Source organism: Sarcophilus harrisii, chromosome 3, assembly GCF_902635505.1.
Source record: "Sarcophilus harrisii chromosome 3, mSarHar1.11, whole genome shotgun sequence".
Classification (NCBI taxonomy): Eukaryota; Metazoa; Chordata; class Mammalia; order Dasyuromorphia; family Dasyuridae; genus Sarcophilus; species Sarcophilus harrisii.
The window spans coordinates 559,011,760-559,032,718 of NC_045428.1; the positions used below are offsets into that span (position 1 = coordinate 559,011,760).

General features: G+C 40.9%; 1 protein-coding gene across 1 annotated transcript in view; it reads left to right on the forward strand.

Annotated features, from left to right (window-relative positions):
• Positions 1–20,653, forward strand: part of MYOM3 (myomesin 3) — a 74,041-nt gene extending 53,388 nt beyond the window's left edge. Inside the window, exons 28-36 of the mRNA XM_031962595.1 lie at positions 2,088–2,198; positions 5,041–5,128; positions 6,338–6,376; positions 12,263–12,371; positions 14,937–15,100; positions 16,281–16,317; positions 17,250–17,272; positions 19,377–19,432; positions 20,018–20,653. Of these exons, the coding sequence (XP_031818455.1) occupies positions 2,088–2,198; positions 5,041–5,128; positions 6,338–6,376; positions 12,263–12,371; positions 14,937–15,100; positions 16,281–16,317; positions 17,250–17,272; positions 19,377–19,432; positions 20,018–20,284 (894 nt within the window). The 3' untranslated portion in view covers positions 20,285–20,653. The remainder of the gene's footprint in view (positions 1–2,087; positions 2,199–5,040; positions 5,129–6,337; positions 6,377–12,262; positions 12,372–14,936; positions 15,101–16,280; positions 16,318–17,249; positions 17,273–19,376; positions 19,433–20,017) is intronic.
• Positions 20,654–20,959: the final 306 nt, after the last annotated feature.

Genomic DNA, 20,959 nt, shown 5'->3' on the forward strand with positions numbered 1-20,959 from the left:
ATTTTAAAGACTGATTTTTTCCATCTTATAGGAAGAGAGAAATAATTTATGTGTTCACAGGAGAAAGAATATATCTGTCTGACCTTGGAGTGGAAGAAATTCCCCAGGAATGTGGGCTAGTTCCAATATAAGGAAAGAGGAGTTTCCTGCAATGAAAATAAAAAACATAGGTTGGCCCCAGGAGAAGTTGACCAAAAAAAATATTATTTGAGGGATGATGGGATATAAGTCAGGCTAACTGGAAAGAAGAGGCAGCTGGTGGCTCAGTGGAGTCTAGAGTCAGGAAGATCCAAGTTCAAGTCCAGCCTCAGACACTTCCTACTTTTGTCACTTAACTTCTGGTTCCTAACAAAATGGATAAATGGATCCTCTAGAGAAGGAAATGGTGACTCAACCTAGGATCTCTGATAAGAAAACCCTAAATAGAATCATGAAGGGTTGGACATGACAGAAATAAATGAAGAACAACAACAACAGTTGGGAAAAGTAGATAGAGCAGTGGGCTTGGAATCAAGAAGAATCATTTTCTTGAGTTCAAGTCCATCCTCAAATACTTATTAACTGGATGACCCTAGGTAAGGCAAATCAGTTAACCCTGCTTCCCTCAGTTTTCTCATGAGCTGGAAAAGAAAATGGCAAACTATTCCAAATCCTTGCCAAAGATTTAGGCAAGGCACAAAGAATCAGACTAAAATGACTCAACAACAACCAAAATTTGGGAGAGGAGAGGTCCCATCATAAAACAGAAGGGATTCTTACACACAAAAGGGGAAATAATCTTTATAAGGGAGGAAAGGAGAAGAATTATTTAAAGGTAATGGGATTTCCCTGAATATGATGAAGTAAGTGTTAACCCTGGTAAACTAAAGTATATAACTTGGAGGAGGACTTCTCTGAAAGGACTTTCCTCTGAAAGGAGGCAAAATGACCCCAAGATGATTGGGGGATAATTTCTCATTTCCCAAGAGGAGAAAAGCAGCAGGTTGCAATTTCTTTGGACCTTAGTTTCTCTATCTATTAATGGGATTAATAATACCTATAAAAGGAGTTTTCCCATAATGGAGTTCCCAATATCAGTAAAATCATAGGGAATGAACCTATCATTCCCTATCCCTCTCAGTACATATCTCACAGATTAATATACAGAGATAATATAAAGAAGCATTTGCAAAACCTTAAACCTGCCCTCATTGCTAGCTAGGAGGAAACTGCCTGGTAAACCCAGAAACTTTCTAAGCCTCTTGAGGGCAGGAAGTCTCATTTTTGCTTTTGCATCATCAGCACCTTGGCCAGCGACTGATCCAAAGTAAACACTGGAGTGCTTGTAGGTTGGTTTATTGTTTGATTAATTTTACAGATCTAAACTATAGTCTAGAACAGGCTTAAGTTCTTAAACCAGAATTCACAGACTCTCTAGGGAACCCTGGATAGGTTTTGGGGGATCTGTGAACTTAGATGGGAGGAAAATGTCTGACTGAAATGTAGTATTTCCTTCAATTAAATATGCACACACATATGTGTATGTGTATACACATGTGTGTATATGTATGTATGATTCTGAGTCCATAGTCTTCACCAGATTGCCAAAGTGGGGGGAAGGAAAAGGTAAAGAACTGCTAATTTTGAAGTATCTTTTGACTAAATTGCTTATATGGAAAACAACAAATATTTTTCAAACCCAGGTACAGCTACTTGGGAGTCTGAGATTGTGGAACTAGGCCTGGGATTGGCCTCTGCACTTCCAGCCCAGTAAACATAGGGAGATCTGGTCCTTTTTTTAAAAAAAAAAATGTACTAGGACTGTGAACACTAAAAGACATGAGTGGTCTGGGCCCCACTCCCAAAGGAATTTATGGGATTGCCTAGCAGCCAAGAGCCAACCGCAGAAGAGGGCAGCACAGAGCAGTGTATGTTAAAAACCAGATGAATCCATCAGACAAAGAAGAATTGGCTTTATTGTCCTATTCTTAAAAACTAAGAGCAGAGAACAATATAGTGGTTAATGGGTTTTCCCTATAAAACAAGAGAAGATACAACTTCTTTGAAGGGAAACCCTCATTCCTATCTCATTTTCTCTCATTCCCCAGGTAACAAACACCAAGAAAGAGTCCAAATTTCAGTGGTTCTTTCAGAAGAAGGAGAATCCAAAGGGCCAGTACAATGCGGAGACAGGGGCTGGCCTTCTAGCGATTCCAAAGGTAAACATGATACCATGGAGTTGGGGCTAAGGTGATGGGCATGAGAACACTGGCAAAGGGATGAATCAAGAGAAGCAGGTAGGTAAAGTGACATCACCTGGTTCTAATCCCTGCTGTGCTTGTGTGTCCTTGAAAAAGTCATTTTTCTTTTTCTAGGTCATAGTTTTCTCCTCTGTTAAAATGAGGGGTTCAGTCTAATTTGTCACTAAGAATTGTATGGTTTCAGGTCCCTCCCAGCCCTGACCTCCTGGGCTCTAAGGGCCCTCCAAGCTCTGACATCCTGGGTTCTAAGGGCCCTCTCAGCTCTGACATCTGGGTTCTAAGGACCCTCCCAGCTCTGACCTTGTTTCCTAAGGGCTCTCCCAGTTCTGACATTCTGTGTTCTAAGGATTTCCAGCTCTGATATTCTAAACCTTGATACCAAGATCAAGTAACTTAATGATCCTTATGTGACTCTAGTATTGAAAGCTGATCACATTTAGGAAGTTCCCCCTTCTAGGCCTCCCTGTGGCTTTCAAAGAATCTCACTGGTGGACATCTGTTAGGAAACAAATATTCTTCCTCTTGTGGAAAAAGTTGAAAGAAAAAAAAACTTTTTCTTTACTACTGCAGACTTCTCTTCTGCAAGGGAGCTGAGTAAACATGGCAATTTTGAAGGGAAGGAAAATGGCTATGAATCTTCCCCCTTCATCCTAACCCTTTGTGATGAGTCATCTGTGCAGGAGACTGGAATGTTTTCCTTAGCTGGTAGGGAGCCTGGGATAGAGATAAGGAGTTCTGAGAGAGGAGAAAGCCCTGATCCCCAGGTTTGTCAAAGTTAAGAGTCCCTCTGGCCTGTATCTCACATCCTCCCCTACTCCCACCAAAATGAATCCCAGGCTCCTTACCCAGCTGCTCCCATCACTCTCAGAGGCCTGCTCAGCAGACACTGCCTGGATTTAAATTCCTGGTCTTACTTCTTACTATCTATGTATTCATTTAAATTCCTTTCTTTTTTTGAGCCTCATTTTCCCCTTCTATCAAATGAGGAGGTAGGAGAAGGTCACTCCAAAAGTCCCTTCTTGTTCAAAATCCTATGACTTCAACAGTTCCTCTTCCATCCCCTGAAGGTTTCTAAATCAGAACTGTAAGGATAGATGGGGAGCTATAGTGAAAATCAGACTTTAAAAAAGCTCAGTTTTTGTTTTTCTAAATTCCTAGGATGGAGATATAAATTTGGGCTCTAGAGCAAATTGTGACAAGGACTTCTGTGAACTTGCAAAATAAATAGCAACACACCCGTGTCCTTGGTGGAATGTGCAGCTAGAGTTGGGCCATGATGACCTTGCAGCCAACCTGCAAGGCCGGATGTGCAGCCAGCCAGCCCAGCAGGAAAGCCTTAAGACAGCAGGGTACCTGGGACCCAAGCCCACAGGGGGCTTAAAACTGGGTCTATGCTATATAGGAACTTTTCTAGACTGGGAACCTAATCCCTTTCTACTCCCCCCAAAATGATGTGGTGGTACAGGGTAGGTGATGTTTCAAGGTGTTAGAGGAAATGTCTGTATGTTTATTTTGCCATACCTTCGAAAGAAACACTCCTTTGTTAAAACTTTCACAGTAAAAAAAAAAAAAAAAAAGGGAGAGGTCCTTAGTTGGCTGGCTGGTTGTAAACCATAAAATCAGCATGTCTGAACTGGAAGAGACCTTAGAGCTCTTGTAGTTCATCCCCACCCCCACAGTTTTGCAGCCTGGCTAACTGGGTCCTAGAGAAGGAAACCAACTTGTCTACCATTGAGGATGCTGTTTCTGCTGGAGCCACTGGCGTCTGCTTGGTCTCTTCCCTCAGGCCCTCTGGGCCCCCTGCTCTCAACTTCTTGGAGTCACTTGTTAAACATCTCTTCCCTGACTAGCACCCAAAGAGAAACTCTGGGTTCAGGAACTGAATGGGAGGCAAGGGGGGCAATAAAACCTAGACATGAAGCAAAAGAAAATAATAACTATAGAACAAACATCTAGGAGAGATGAGCAAACAGCTCTGGACTTCAATTACTCTCTATAGAAAAGATCACTGAAGGTTTCACTCATAAAGCAAAGATGTAGTCTGTCACATCATTTTCTCAGTCAAAAATCATCAGTGGCTCCCTATTACCGCAAGAAAACTAATTAACTTAGAGTTGCTATTAACTTTCTTTTTAGTTACTAACAAATTCCTCAGCCTGACATTTGAGACCCTTTCTCCATTAGGATCCTATTCAGCTTTCTAGACACCAAGTAAACATTAAAGTAAGAATTTTCAAAAATAAAAAAGAAAAGAAAAGAAAAAAGAAAGAAAGAAAGAAAGAAAAGAAAAGAAAAAATGTTAAAAAAAATTAAAAATAAAGAAAAAGAATTTTCATCAAGCTAGGAGCTCCATATTGTATAGTCTGGAGGCAGAAAACCTTCCTCAGATACTTACTAGCTGTGTGACCCTGGGCAGGTCATTTAGCAAACATTTAATCTGCACCCACTATGTGCAAGTGGGAAGGAATTTCCTTGCCCCGGGGTTCCCTACATGACTGAAGTTACAACCCTATGCTAATCTTGATATTGAATAATAGTGGGACTGGTTTTTATGTATTGGGTCTTGAAGGATTCCAAACAGTAGAGTTGGGGAGAAAGGTATTCTGATAGAGAGTTGGCAGGGGGCCTAAACAGGAGGGAATGAGTTGCCCCGATTTGTCTGGAGCACAGGTTACCTTCTGGGCAGTTGTTCTGGGCAGAAACTACCAGGAAGGGAGAAGGGTCACCAGTTCATCAGGATCCTTGAATGCCAAATTTCCATTTTCCTCTCTCTCATACATCTTCTCAACGCTTCTACCAGATGTCCACAAAAGACAAGGGCACGTACAGGGCTGCGATTTCGGATGACCGAGGGGAAGATGACACCATCCTTGATCTCACAGATGAAGGTAGGAACTCCAAGTAGAAAAAGAGACTCCAGGGATGATACTTTGCAATGTGCCCCCTCCCCAGATAAAACTCTCTTTGTCCCCAGCTGCCCTTTCTGGAGTTATTTCCTCCTTCCCCTCTCCCCCAGCCTTCCCATAACCCTATAGTCTCCCCTGTAACCCTGCCAAAGGATAAATGCCCTGAACATTGTTAAAGGAAACTGAAGGATTGACACTACTAGGACAGGGAGCACTGGAAGGGGTCGGCCACTATGGCCCCCTCCCCCCTTACCTCTCATTTGGATGTGTCCTGAATTGGTCAGGGTAGAGACAAAAGCAGCGCTGAGATAGCATGGGCCACAAATCCTCCCCAACTTGGGTACCTCAGATAGTCACCACCACCACATCATCATTATCAGAGCTAGCATTTATATAGCACCTGCTACATGCCAAGTACTTTGTGCTAAGCAACAAATATGATCTCATTTCATGCCCATAACAACCCTGGGAGGCAGGTGCTATTATTGCCCTCATTTTATAGAAGGGAAAACTGAGGCAAACAGAATGGAAGTGGCTTGCCCAGAGTCACACAGCTATTAAGTATCCAAGGCTAGATTTGAACTCAGATTCTTTTGACTCAGTCCAGCGTTCTATCTACTAGACCACCTAGCTGCTTCCATATGTAAATATGCAAGGAGAGGAGTGCTGTGGGAGCCACCCCCAAAGCCTCCTGCTCTCCCCTCCTCCAGCTTCACCAAACATACTCTCCATATGGCATGATTAACCTCCAGCTGCATCCATTCCATACTACATTCACCAATCCCCTTTCTACCATCCAGGACCCTTAAATTCCCAGTGAAATGCTGGTACAATCAACACTCCTCTTGTTAAAGCTTCCCCCCCCCACCCTCATGACCGCCCCCAGAGCCAGGGTCAGGAAGCCTGGTACCCGGGACACATTCAGTGAGGGCAGAGATAGATTTACCACCAAAGAGAAGAAACGTGCCCTTCTCCCATTTTGGCTTCCTGGGCCTAAGCCTTAGTTACCCGACCCTGGGTGCAGGCTCAGCTTACCATATCCCAGTTTCTTGATACTTGTCCCACCTCAGTGAAAGCACACATATCCCTATACTAGATAGATAGATAGATAGATAATTACAAAATAATTTCTCTGCAATGCCTTCTCACTATGAGAGACACATCCGTGACCTCTGTCTCTTTCCTGTGTAGCATATGATGCCATCCTTAAGGAGCTCTGCAGGATCGGCGGTAAGTACCATCTCCTGTGTGAACCCTGGTAGGAAGTACATATGGAACTCCACCTTCTGACCCCCTGATGCTGGGGCTGCACTTCCACACACAGTGGATAAACCAGCCTCAAATCCTATTAACTCAACCATTGCACCAATAAACATAGAGCCTGGTGTGAGGACTCACAGGTAACCCCCATGTGAAATCATTTTTATGACGGGCATGGATTTATCAGTGTAATAATGTCCCCAAAATGGCTATGAATATCCCTGGTCTGTTGTTTACACACTAGGCTAATTGTTAAGGGGAAGCTAGAGACTAGAATAGATAACGAACTTGATTTGAAGTCAGGAAGCTCTGAGTTCAAATCCTTCACTGATATATCACTATGTGACTTAATCTTCTCATCTGAAAAATGGGGATAATTACATCTACTTCATAGGGTTACTCCAAAGCTGAAATGAAAATGTCTGTAATGTATTATGCAAACCTTAAAGCACTATATTGTTGTTCTATTGCCTCTGTTGTATCCAACTCTTTGTGACCACATTGGGATTTTCTTAGCAGAGATACTGGAGTGGTTTGCCATTTCATTCTCTAGTTCATTTTACCTATAAGGAAACTGAGGCAAATAGGGTTAAAATGACCTGTCCAGGGTCACACAGCTCGGAAGTGTCTGAGGATGAATTTGAATTTAGATCTCCCTGATTCAGGGTCTGACCTGGTGGTCATTCACTGCTCCACCTGGTGGCCCAAAATATATGTATTTTGTAATGTAATGTGCAATATAATATTATATATATATATATATATATATATATATATATATATATATATATATTTTTGTGTGTTCATTTGTACCTACATGCATACTCCCTGGGAGTCAGGCAATATATCAGAACCGAGTTTTCTAAAATTTACAGCTGGAAAGAGCCCACATACTTAACCATCTTTTTGTATAAAAACGGAGGCTCAGTGATAAATATGGAAATAGGCTCAGAAAAATTGCACATGTTTAATCTATATTGGATTCATACTGGCTAGAGGAGGGAGGAAGAAAAAGTTAAAACACAAGGGTTTGCAAAGGTGTATGTTAGAGACTATCTTTGCCCTTATTTGGAAAATAAAAAGTCATTAAAAAAAAAATAACCCTGAGGCTCAGAAGGAGGGAGTGATTTGTCAGAATTTGAATCCAAGGCAGAATTCTAGAATCACAGAATTTGAGAGTTGGAAGGAGCCTCTGTGACCTAGTCAGAGATGTGCTGATTCCAAGTCCTAGTCTTCAGAGAGCTTGTTCAATATTCAATGTGAATATTTACACCTCAGAAATCCCCAAATGCTAGAAATAAGAACTTGGTTTATTGTTTTGTTGATTTCTAGACTTAAGAAAATACCAGAGGAAAATGTCAGTTTAGATGTGTATCATACTTACATTTTTTTTTTTTTTTTTTTTTTTTGGAGAGCCAGTTGTTGAACATTTGCCAGCATACCTCTGATTCTGACCAATATCCAAAAAGGAATCCCCTCTATAGGGGACTGGAACTCTAAAAAGGTGCATTTAAATCTAAGACAGCAGAGTACTTAAGGCTAAGTACTTCAACCTTAATTTCCTCATCTGTAAAATGAGGAGATTGGACTACACTTCCTCTAAATTAAATCTCTTACCCTCTGACTCTTCCTCTGGACACTCATTTCCTAAAATGTCACACCCCAAACTGAGCACAATCATTCTGATGTGTTCTGATTCTGATGGTGGATAGTGGGACCACTATCTCCTTGATTCTGATACACAACTCAATACAACACAAGATTACACTTGTTTTCTTAGCTGCCCTGTCCTACTATAGATTCATTCTGAACTTGTGGTCCTCTGGAAACCTCAGATCTTTTCTCCAGATTAACTGTCTTTTAGTCCTCATCTTGTGTTGGTGAAGCTAATTTTTGAACCCAAGTATAAGATCTTTAATTCATCTCTCTTAAATTTCATTTCATTAGGCTCAGTTCCATATTTTACTCTCTATCTATACCACACAGCTTTGGGAGTAAGGAGGTAAGGAGAGACAAAGAGACAGAAAAACAGACTTGAGTCAGCTGTTTATCTTTCCTGGGCTTCATTATATTCATTTCTAAAATGAGAGTGTTGAGGTTCAAAAGGAGACTCCAAAAGGTTGGGGTTGTAGACCAGGGTCTCAAAAGAATTTGCAGGCTCAAACCCATCTCCAAGTCAAGGGACAAAGTTTATTATAATTGTAATGCCAATTGAAGCGGGCTAAGTTCCAAAAGTTTAGCAAAGAACTAGGAGAAAGAAGATAATTTTATAAGATAGAGTTAGAGACCAGAGCTTCATGTTACTTATTTGCTAATTTTATGGCTTATAGGTAGGTTTGAGGGATGATCTATTCACTATTGTCTCAGAACTTGGTTATTATTGACTAATGGATTCTTTATCTGACAGTCAGCAGTGTTTGTAGGACTATACTATAGTGTTCCTGTTGTAATATAGCTTCTAGGGAAGACAGCAATAATTTTAAGATCCCTTGACCTTAAGGGGCTTCTGTTCTAACAAACTGTCAATAATTCTAAATCTTCTGGTTTTGGAGTCTGATCCTGAGCCCCTCTGATCTAAGAATGCTATTGTTCTGTCAATGTTTATAAAAGTCTTCTGGCCTAGGAATATAATAATATCTCTTCCCTTAAATTTTAGGGAAGATATATTAATGATCCTGAGACTCTCTAACTATTGTTCTGACAATCTTTTTGTCAATAATTTCACATCTTCTGGCTTTAGAATAGTCCTACAAACATTACTGTCTGTTATTCAGTGATAACCAAATTCTGGAGACCACTCCTTGGTTCTATCCCTAGGCCATAAAATTAGCATATCTGTAACATGAAGAACTAGATAAATGTGTCTCCTTGCTTCTGTTTCTTTGCTAAATTCTTTTGGAACTTAGATCCCTTTAATTGGAGTTACAATTACAATAAGCTTTACCCCTTGACTTGGAGATGAGTTCAAGCCTGCAAATTCTTTAAGACCCCTTGCAACACTGGTCATTGACCCCCAATCTTTTGAGGTCCCTTCCCAACCTCAACATTCCTAAGGCCAGGAGACTTGAACATCACTAACAGACAGATTGTTAGAACAATAATACTCTTAAGATCAGAGGGTCTCAGGATTACTGCTATATTTCCCCTAGAAACTTCTCCCCATGCACCCTATCAAGGGTACTGGACTTAATCCAATTCAGTTTAACTTGAGGATCATTTGTTTTATGCCTCTAAGGGTCCTTCCAGTTTCATTGATCTAGAAGTTTGTGATTCTATGGATGAGAATTGAGTTCCTGTAAATATTTGTTAAATGGCTGCCCTGTGCAGCCAGGTTCTCTGTGTGAAGTTCTGGAATGTCAGTTACCCAGCCAAGGATGGAATTGGGCAAAAGCACCAGTTGGACCAGAATCACTATCAAGCGAGTGAATCTACAAATATTGATTGCTTGCCTTCTATTTGCCGAGCACTCGGTAGTGGGAATGGGAAGATGTTCATAAAAGCATAAATGACTCTCATAGCACTTTGATAACCCCAAGCAAAGCCCTTAGGGTGATCAGGACAGGGAAGAAGGCGTTTCACTGAGCTATTGATGGGGGTACTCCCTCCATAGAGGCATCTAGAGGATTGTGCTAAATTATAGATATTGTCATCTAGGAAATTCCCTAAGAGAGCAACGAGGATGAGTAGGGGCTTCCAGTTCATTCATTCAGTGAGAAACATTGGAAGAAATCAAGGATGTTTAGCCTGAAAAAAAGAAGAATTAGGAGAGACATGTTATCTGGCTTCAATTAGTTGAAGGACTATCATTTACACTAGGGTCTTGCCTTTTTTAGTGTCACAGAGCCCTTTGGTAAAGCCTTTAGACCCTTTCACAAACTGTGCTTTTTTTTTTAATTCATAACTGAAGGAAATGCTAATTTTCAGATAGAGGTTAGTGAAAATAAAGATATAATTGAAATTACATATGAACTCTTATGGAGCAATGGATGTCAGGTTAAGAACTTTCTAATATATAAAACAGAATTGCCAATGTAATGGAAATACATATGTTGTAGTGGCCCCAGAGGGTAGAAACAGGAGCAGCAGCTGGATTTGCAAAAAGGTTAATTCAGGCTTCAGTCAGTGATTAAGTGGCTAGTATGCACCAAGCCCTGTGCTAAACTCATGCAAAAACAAAACTGACATAGTCCCTGTCCACAGCCACATTCTGTCTGGGGAGATAACATGTTTATGTAAAGATATGTACAAAATCAGTACGAAGCAATTTTGAGAGGAAAGCACTAGGATCTGGGAATGTTAGGGGAAACTTCAAGTAGAAGGTAGAACCTGAGGAGAATATTGAAGTAAACAGGCTTTCAAAGAGGTAGCAGAAAAGAGAAAGCACATCCCAAGACTGGCAGACAGCCTGTGCAAAAGCACAGGAATACAGAAAAAGGAAATGGAACACAATATAGGTAGAACAGTAAGTCTAGTCTGGCTAAACTTCCAGACTAGAAGGGAAATCATAATAATAACGTTGGAAAGGTAAGATGAGAATCCAGGATTTTAAAAGCCAGAGAGAAGTAAGGGAATCTCTAGGGCAAAGGATATGGGCATTTGAGTAACTTTATTTGCATAATTCCAAATGACTTTTTTAAATGGTTGTACTGATCCATTATAGTGATTGTGTAGTTTCACCAACAATGCATTAGAGTGCCCACAACCCCTCCAATATTGATTAACCTCATACTTTGTCATCTTTGCCCATTTGAAATCTCAGGATTGTTTTGATATAAATTTTTATTATACTTAGAAATTTGGAACATCCTTCCATATGGCTGTTAACAATCTGTCCTTTTTATGAGAACTATTTGCTCATATCCTTTGACTATTTATCAATTGGGGAATGGCTTTGGAGGTAACTAACTGATGAGAAGAAAGTCCTCATATAAATATTTATTAGCAACACTTTTGGAGACAACAAAGAACTGGAGACAAAGTAAACACCCATCAACTGGAGAATGGCTAAACAAATTGAATGTAATGGAATATTATGCTATAAAAAATGCTGAATTTGCTTGAATGTAGAAAAACATGAGAAAATCTATGTGAACCAATGCAAAGTAAGCAGCACCAAGAAAATGATTACACATTATCAAGGTGAAATACTTAGAAAGGGCTAAATTCTCTCTATAGCTACAGTCAGGGATCATGGGGTAGAATGGTCTTCCATTCTAGAACTAGCACTAGAACGTCCCAGCAGAAGAACATGCAACTATATGCACTGTGAACAGAAAGAAAAACTACCAAAAAAATAACTGAAGGTGAAGTACAAAATTATAAAGAACAAGCATGGCTTGAAAAAAAAAAAGCTATGAGCAGATACCTATTCATGAGGTATGCTGGTAAATGTTTAAAAGCTGACTTTCCAAAAGGTTGTAGATATATTTTAAAATTCAATCTGAGTCTTTACATTTTCTCCATCACTTTCTTAAGCGTAGACAGCCAAAGTATAGACAGACAAAACAATAAATCAAGCTCTAATTGGCTGATTTATAAAGTGTAAATGTTCACAAAGAAAATCTAAAAATCAGTTCTCTGCAGCCAATCTGATCTTTAGTACATCCTGTGGAAGAGGTGGTACTATCTGACAAGCACTATGCATTGCCCATATTTTCAAACTTTTTTTGATGCATTTATCAATTATACTAAGGTTTTTCCTCTTCTTTTTCTTTTTTTTTTTTTGTCTTAAAAATATTATTTGTTATTTGCAATAACTGTCTGGTTTGTGTAGGAGAAGGGATGCTGGGGAAAACTTTTTTTAAAGTGTAAAAGAAAAAAGGATGTGTGGAAAACTAATTCTATTTTTCCCATCAGCCCTTTCTGCCACTCCACTGAAAATCGAGGGTACTGAAGAAGGCATCCGGATCTTCAGCAAAGTGAAGTTCTATGATATAGACTACATGAAGACCTTGTGGTACCACAAGTATGTCCTTCCCCTTGGAAGAGGAGAGAAGAAGCTCCTATTGGCCCTCTCTCATTCCACTCCATCCCTGACTGTGGCTACAGAGAGAACACAGCCCCTTCCAAGTGTTTCCCCTTAGTAAGCTGAAGAGGGCTAAACTTACAGGAGAACAAACAAGAGGCCAGGTCAAAGATGCCAGCCCTGAGCAGCAGAATTAGCAAGAAAAGAGCTCATAGCAGGTCTCAGCTTAGTCAGAGGCTATCCAGCTCAACTCCTTCATCTTACAGAAGAGGAAACTGTGGTCCAGGGAAGTTAGGTGATTCAGGTCACATGGGTTGTAAGTAGCAGAGTCAGGATTCAAATAGAGGGATATGGCTCTAAATCCATCTGTCTTTCCTCTGCATCATAAAACCTCCAACCAATGATCATCTCTAGCAGAGACTAGCAAGTAGATATCAGACCACAATCTCTGGCCATGTCTATGTTGGCCATTTCCAGAGAGGAGGGAATTTGACTCAAAAGCACTGGCCCTTAAAAAAAACAGAATATTAGAGCTAAAAGGAATTGTAAAATGTGGATCGTTGGAATACAGATGAATAATACTGGAAAAGTCCTAAGGATCCAGAATTTTGTAATAGAGAAGTTGGTAGGAGAGTTGAAAATTGACCCAAAGCACAGGATATAAGAATGTAGAAAATCAAAGTGACATGAGAACTTGAAGACAACAAAGTCCTCCCCCTTCATTTTACAGAAGAGGAAACTGCCCAGCAGCTCATGGCCCTGACCCTAAGTCAAAGACAGTCCCACATGGGAAGAAAGGTCCAGGAAAGAAGAACAGTCTGGGTCAGGAATCAGGCTAGACCAGATGGATGCTGGTTCTCCTTAGCAGCTTATCCCTGTTGATTTAGGGGCAAAGTAAAGTTGCTAAGCCTAGATAAGCACCTCCCAGAAGGTCGTCCAGGCATGGGATGAGAAAACGAGAGCAGGGAGAATATCTCCCCTCGATCCGACTACAGAAACACAGGGCAGGAGCCTGGGTCATGGTCAGGAGCAGCTGGAGCACAGGGTGGAGAAAGGACTGTCCGAGAATTCTATAACTGATTAGCTGTCTGACCTTAGGAAGGCTTTGCTTCTGTTCCTTGCCTAAAATGTAAAGTGAGTGGACCAGGCTAGTCTCAAAAGCTCTTCCTATCTCTAACATCCTGTATTCTAAAGTTGCTGTGAGATTTGAGATTCTGTGTTATAAGGGCCCTCCCAGCTCTGGCATCCTGTGTTCTAAGGGCCTCCCAGCGCTGACCTCCTGGGCTCTAAGGGCCCTCCCAGCTCTGACATCCTGTGTTCTAAGAGCCCTCCCAGCTCTGACATCCTGTATTCTAAGGGCCCTCCCAGCTCTGACATCCTGTGTTCTAAGGGCCTTCCCAGCTTTGACATACTGTGTTCTAAGGGCCCTTCCAGCTCTGATCTCTATTCTTAAGACTAAAATCTCTCTTTTCTATTCCAGCCATCTATTCTTAAGTCTTTGCTAGTTCTGAAAAAATTCTCTGACCTCAGGGATGGAATTTTTTTTAGGAGTGCAGTCTTTAAAGCTGTAAGGGACTCTAAAACATCCTGTAGTCTAACCTTCTAAGTGTAGAAATGAGAACAAATTGGGGCCCAGAGGAAGGATAGGCTTTGTCGATGTCACAAGAGCAGTGCTGCTCTCTAGGTCCAGGTCTTTTGCCTGAATCACCTCTGACCACACATTGAGATCACCACATGTCAACCCACCATTAAGCTGCATCATGAGGGGGTTCTCCAGACGACATCCCAAATCCTCACCAGGCCAGAATCTTTTATCTTATCAGCCTAAGATCCCTCATCTCTGCTGCAACAAGCCTTATTGCCCCCATCCTTTGGCCAATGGAGACCAAATATTGGACTGACTTGACCATATTCTTAAAAATGAACAGAGGTCATAGTCAAGTGTGAATGCCCCGGCTTCTCTAGACCAAGGCTGCCCAGCTGTGACTTATTCTAGACGTCTCCATTTCCCATTTTACCACAGTCTTCTCAAAGGATGGAATTGGGTCTGTATCACCAAAAAGAATTATCAGGTGGTGGCCACAGGAGGATGAAAAAAAGGGGAAAGAATGACAATTGAAAGAAAAGGATCTTAAAGTATTTGGAGTTAGTAGATCTAGGATCAAATCTCAGCTCAGCCACTTATGTTATATTGACAAGTTACTTCACATCTTGAGACCTCAGTTTTTTTCCTCTATAAAATGGGTATATCCCCTCTAGCTTAAATTCCCTGGTGAAGACTATGAAAGGGGCAAAATGGAGAGGAAAGAGAAAGGCAGGAGAACTTTTTCCTTGGTTCGCCTTTCTGACTCCACATTGAGTGCACTGTTTCCCACCAGCAGCAGCACCCTCTCTCTATAGATACAGGGAGCAAGGGGGCCAGACAACCTGAAAATCTATCTCTCATTGTTAGGGCAGAAATGAAGGTAGAATGGAGGAGATATTCTTCTCGGGTCCATCCTGAGACAGCCCTGCCGTCCCCAATCACCCAGATCCTATTAACCATTTGGTAACTTTCATCTTCAGAGAAAAGAGACTGGAAAGTGGTGACCGGGTGAAGGCCGGAAGTACTTTGGATGAAATCTGGCTCCACATTCTTGACCCCAAAGACTCTGATAAGGGGAAATACACCCTCGAAATCTTATATGGGAAGGACATCCGTAAACTCACAGCGGACTTGTCAGGCCAAGGTGAGCAGGACTTCCCTGTCTGTCTGTCCAAACACGCTCAGAAAAGCTCCTGGGCTTCTCGGGGCCCCATTTTCTCCCTTGCACTTCCTCCCACCTGGCTCATTTAGTGTTTTGTGGTTTTTTACATGAGTGCTACCCGATGACCCTCCTCACTCCCTCTCCCAAACAAACTTCTTTTGTAACAAAGAGATACAGCTAAATGGCCAGCAAGGCATGCTTCATTCCACACCTGTAGTCCACCACCTCTCCACCAAGAGGGGCCTCATGCTTTCTCATCCACCATTAATCCTCTAAAGCCATGAGTATAGAACATTGGATTTGGAAATCCTTTGGTGTTATTTCCTTTGGCATTACCGGGCTCATCATTGTATTCTCCTGCCCAGGTCATCCCTTTAAGATAAAAGGAAGGGACATTTAGATGGCCCACTGGAGAGCACCGGCCCTGAAGTCAGGAGGACCAGAGTTCAAACGTGACCTCAGACACCTAACACTATCTATATGACTCTGGCCACTTAACCCCAACTGCCTCACCAAATAAAATAAAATAAAACATAGGGAAAACCCAACCCAAAAAAGCCAAGGGTCTGGTGAGATTAGAGCCAACTGTACAGAGCTCTTGGAGTTTTGCAAAAACACTTTACAAATAGTATCTCATTTGATCCTCCAGCCACCATTGGAGGTCAGTGCTATTATGATTCTCATTTTACAGATGAGGAAACTGAGGCTAGTAAGTGCCTAAGGCAAGATTAGAACTCAGAACTTCTAGTGTATTTACTGTACCTCACTTTTTAATGACTCAGTACATTAAAAAGTAAAGCAATTTAAAAAGATGAAATATTAAAAGGTCCACAATTTTTTTGTAACTTTCATTATCCTTTAAGAATGTTTGGTGACATAATCAAAAGATTTGTCCCCCTTTTAAATAGCTTTTAAATTTGTTATGTTTAGTGATATTTAAATTAAATTTAAAGTTGAACTTAAAATCATATTTTGGACAACCAGCTATCCTTAAGTTCAATAGGTTTTTCACCCCTCTTGTCAATTTTAAAATGAACTATACAAAGTCAGCTTTATTATCATCTTACATTAATTAACATTTAAATGTTCTCATTGAAGACCCAGAATTGGGTGATTACATTAAATAAGGCATTCACTGTCTCACCCACCTCTCTTTCTACAGCTTTTGATGATGCACTGGCTGAACATCAGAAACTGAAGTAAGTTTCCACTGACATTTCATTCATTGATTTTTCTCGTTATTCAGCAAACATTTATAAAACACCTACTGTGTGCCATATTCAATGCTCTTGAGATTGAGGGACTTGGGAGTAGGGAAACACAATGTTTAGATAATATGGGATACCCATCCTCATGAAACTCACAGACTAGTAGAGAGATAAGACACAAAGGCAACCATGATACAAACATTATGTAAGAAAATATTAAAAAGTACAAAAGAAAGTTCCCTATGAAGGTCACAGGGAAGGCACTTTGCCAACCAGTGGAGTCAGAGAAGACCTCCTGGGAGAGGTTCCATTTGACCTGGGATTTAAAGGATTTGGAAGGAATTCAATAAGCAAAGAGGGTATAGAAAGCATTCTGGCATCTGAGCAGCTGGAGCAAAAACCTGGAGGTGGGAGAATACAAGGCATCTGTGGGGAGGGGAGGAAAAGATTATTTCCTGGTTTAGTTGGAGCATCAAGTATGTGGAGAGGAGTGATATAAGAAAAGGCTTTATCACAAGATGCCTTAGAACTAGAAAGAACCTTAGTTGTCATCATGTCCAACTCTCTCATCTTACAGATGAGGGAAACTGAGACCTGAAGTGGTTTACTACTAAATATCTGATATAGAATTTGAACCCAATGCTTCCTGATTCCACATACAGTGATCCATCATTATACCATGTTTCCTCTCATGATGAGGGTTGTGAACTTTATTCATTTGGTAGCAGGGAGCCACTGAAGATCTGGAAGCAGCGATATTTGTTCCCATTGCAAACTGGGAGGCAGTTATCAAACATGCTCTAGAAACTGCAAAGGAGTCTAGATAACTGAGCTTTTATTGTCACTGTCATTGTTAGGGCTGTTAGATATGATTACAGAACAACTGAAAACTCATCCCTTTTTTTCCCATTTCTGTTTTTCAGGCAAGCTGCAATCATAGAGAAGAGTAAGTCCATTGATGTCTACATCTCTTTCCATTTTCATGGTAGAAGTAAACTATCCCAAGAGAAAAAGTCCCAGGATTAGCCAAGTCATCTTGCCTAGCATTTCTTATCCTTCCACTGAACTGGTAGTGCACCATCATTCCACAGAAGAGAGATGAGGAAGAGGATTAATTAAGCTGTGCCAGGGGAACAGAGAGGGCAGACCAATGGATAGAAGAAAGAGAAGGAATCAGGAGTCATGGGTCTTAGTGGGATTTTGTGGGGGGAAGTTTGAATCAGAGTCCAGGAACTAGGGTTTGACCAAAATTAGTTCTATTTAGATACCCAAGTGGCCCCAGAAAAAAATCAATATGGCAACCTCATTTACTTGATTAGGGAAAAGGAAGAAAAAGGAAGGGAAGGAAAAGAAGGGAAGGGAAGAGAATATTTATTAAACACCTACTTGGTGCCAGGCTTTATTACCTCATTTGATCATTATTACCTCAAATATCCTCAAATCTCAATTAATCATACTATAACTGAGAATCTGGAAGGAAACCAAAATAAATAAAGGGAAGAAATACTTTTTAGGCACTTCCAATTCCAAACATTGTGCTAAGCAAGTGCTCTTATTATTCCCATTTTACAACTGAGGAAAGTGACAAGGCAGAAGCTGAGTAGGTCATACAGCCAGTTTAGTGTGTGAGGTTGGATATGAATTGAGGTCTTCCTGACTGGAGGTCCAGCGCTCCATCTGCCAAACACCTAGCAGTCTCTGGATACCTCAAATAGCTAATACAAAACCCATGACTTCTACTCACAGAAAAGTTCCCCAATCCCCCAACCAGAGCTTATTTATTTTTATTTTATGTACCATTTAAACAAATTCAGTTATCTGCTTTCCCAGATTGCAACAAATTAGAAGTAGCAAGTTAAAAAAAAATCAATGATTATCGCAAAAGTACGTGGCAAGAGAGAGAAGTGAAAACTGAGAGTGTCAGAGAGGAAGGATGCAGAGAGGCTCTAAGAAGCAGAAACAAGAACTCAGAAAGCTCAGCAGGTTGGAGTCATTTAGACAATAGACAAAGAGCCCCATACTCTGGGGGAAAACCCAAGGCCATCAGTGCATGTTGGCCAGAGATCTGGCTCCTCCTTCACTATCCCTGTCACCCTAAACCTAAAGCCTCTCATCTCTAAACTACAGGAGATTGGACAGATGGCCTCTGGAGTCCATTCCAATTCTAAATCTATGACCCTGATATCTACTGAACATTTCTGTGGCACTATACAGCTAACTGCCAAGTACTGTCACATTTTGTTGCTTAGTTATTTCAGTCATATTTCACTTTTTGTGACCCCATTTGGGGTTTTCTTAACAAAGATACTGGAGTGCTTTACTATTTCCTTCTCTAGTTAATTTGACATAGGAGGCAAACAGGGTTAAGTGACTTGTCCAGGATCACACAGCTGGTAAGTATCTGAAGTCAGATTTGTACTCAGGTCTTAATATCTCTAAGCCCAGTGCTCTGCACCATGGTACCACCAGTAGACCCCTGTCTCATATACCAGGTTATTTTTGCTTTCAACAACTCTATATCCCTAATTTGCAGATGAAAAATCTGAGATCCAGAGAATTATGGGATATGGTTTAAAGCCACATCCAGCACATCCAGCAGATCTGCTCTGCCACCAAGCCTAGTGCTCTTCCTCCTACATCATACACTTCTTATAAATTATTGTACATCAATGACCCTGTGCCACCATAAAAAAAAAATACATTCAACTGGACCAGTTCTGTTCTATGTGACTATTTTGTCACAGTTGTACCTCATTAAGTTTTTTTTTTTTTCATTTATCTTCGCCAATTGGATGATTGTCTGGTGGAATCTAGGAGAGCATCCTTCAATCTTGGCACACAAACAGTCCATTTCCATTATTTCCTTTAACTGTTCTGTGAAGGTTTGGTGATGAATAAAATTTGATTTATGTTTGTTAGTTTTTTAAGAGTTTTAACACTTAAAGGAGTGAACATCCGTTGTCTGGAAAATTCATTTCTATGTAATAAATCTTCTAGGGAAAATCTAGATGAGCCAGGATTTTACTTTTATTCCATTTATTTCTTTCTAGATCGTGCTAAAGTTGTAAAAGGTCTGCCAGATGTCGCCACCATCATGGAGGATAAGGTAAGAATTCGGTCAATTCCAAATACATACTACAAATCCACTTGAGAGCTTATAAAGTCATAGAGTGTCCAAGCAGAAAAAATCTACAGAATGTTAGAGCTCAAGGGCATGAGAACTTAGAGGGTTAGAGGTAGAAGGGGAGCATGGACAACAAATGTCACAGCCAGGAGGGACCTCAGATAATAGAGGAGCAGAACAAGGAGGGATCTTTGAGTATAGACTGCCAAAACTAGAAGGAACTAGTAGCATAGAAAATATTATAACTAATAGGGGTCTTGGAATATGACCTAGGATGTTAGAACTAGAAGGAATCATAGACTATGGAATATCACAGTTGGGAGGGACCTTAGAAGTAAAAGGGACCATAGAACATAAAATGGCCCAGTTGAAAAGGACCACAAGTCTCCTGACTCCAAGTCTCACACTTTCCATTCGCCTCCCCCACCACTTTCATCCCTTCCTACTATGTGGCCCCCCTACAGAAGTAGACCCTCGCCCTTACTGCTCACCTAGGAATCAGGCTGTAATTCTCCCTCATGGAACTGGACAGGTCCAGGGCTGACACAAGGCTCTCTCTCAAAACAGACCCTGTGCTTGACATGCATCATCTCAGGAGACCCATTCCCAGAAATCACCTGGCTGAAAAACGACCAACCTGTGGCCTTCCATGACCGCTATCGGATGGAAGTAAAGGGGACTGTAGTCACCATCACCATCGAGAAAGTCTGCAGCGAAGACAGCGGGCGCTATGGCATCTTTGTCAAGAACAAATATGGTTCTGAAACTGGGTTGGTCACCGTCGGTGTATTTAAACATGGGGAAGAGCCCAAAGAGCTGAGGAAGCAAAAATAGCAAGAATTTTCGAAATGTCCAGCTGCTGGGCCAGACCCCACTGGAGTATGATGTAATGGAAAGAAGGCTGGACTTGAAGGCTTACTAGTTTTGTAACTTTGAGCAAGTTATTCTTCCTTTCTGAGCCTGTTTTCTCATTGGCAAAATGAGAATGAATAAAAAAAAAATGCATTGTCTACATCACCAGGTTGTAGTAAAGAAAGTGTTTTATAAATGAGAATTCCAAAATAGTTCAGAAAAAAGCTATTATTGTAAAGTTCATCACATAAGATTAATCCCTACGAGCCTTATGAAAATAAAGGGGAGATTTTCAGAATTGAAGACAGAGGATTTAAGATTTAAATTTTCATTCTGCCTCTTACTGCCAAAGTGGCCTTAACTCTTCTCTGGGTACCATTTTCTTTGATGCAATAAGCTTTATTAAGTCCCTACTATTGTAAATCTGATTTAAAAAACAAAAAAACAAAATATCCCTCAAAGAACCTACACATTGTGCTTGCTGGATATGGCCTGCCCCAAGATAAGGAAAGCCAGCATTGGAGGAAAGAGCTCACTAATGACTTAGACGCTCAGGAAATGCTTTGAGCCTGAGCTAAGGTGAGTGTATTCATGCAGAAGGCATGTTCAGTCCTGGGAAAAGCAGCAGGCATTCTCTATAAAATAACCAAAGTCAGA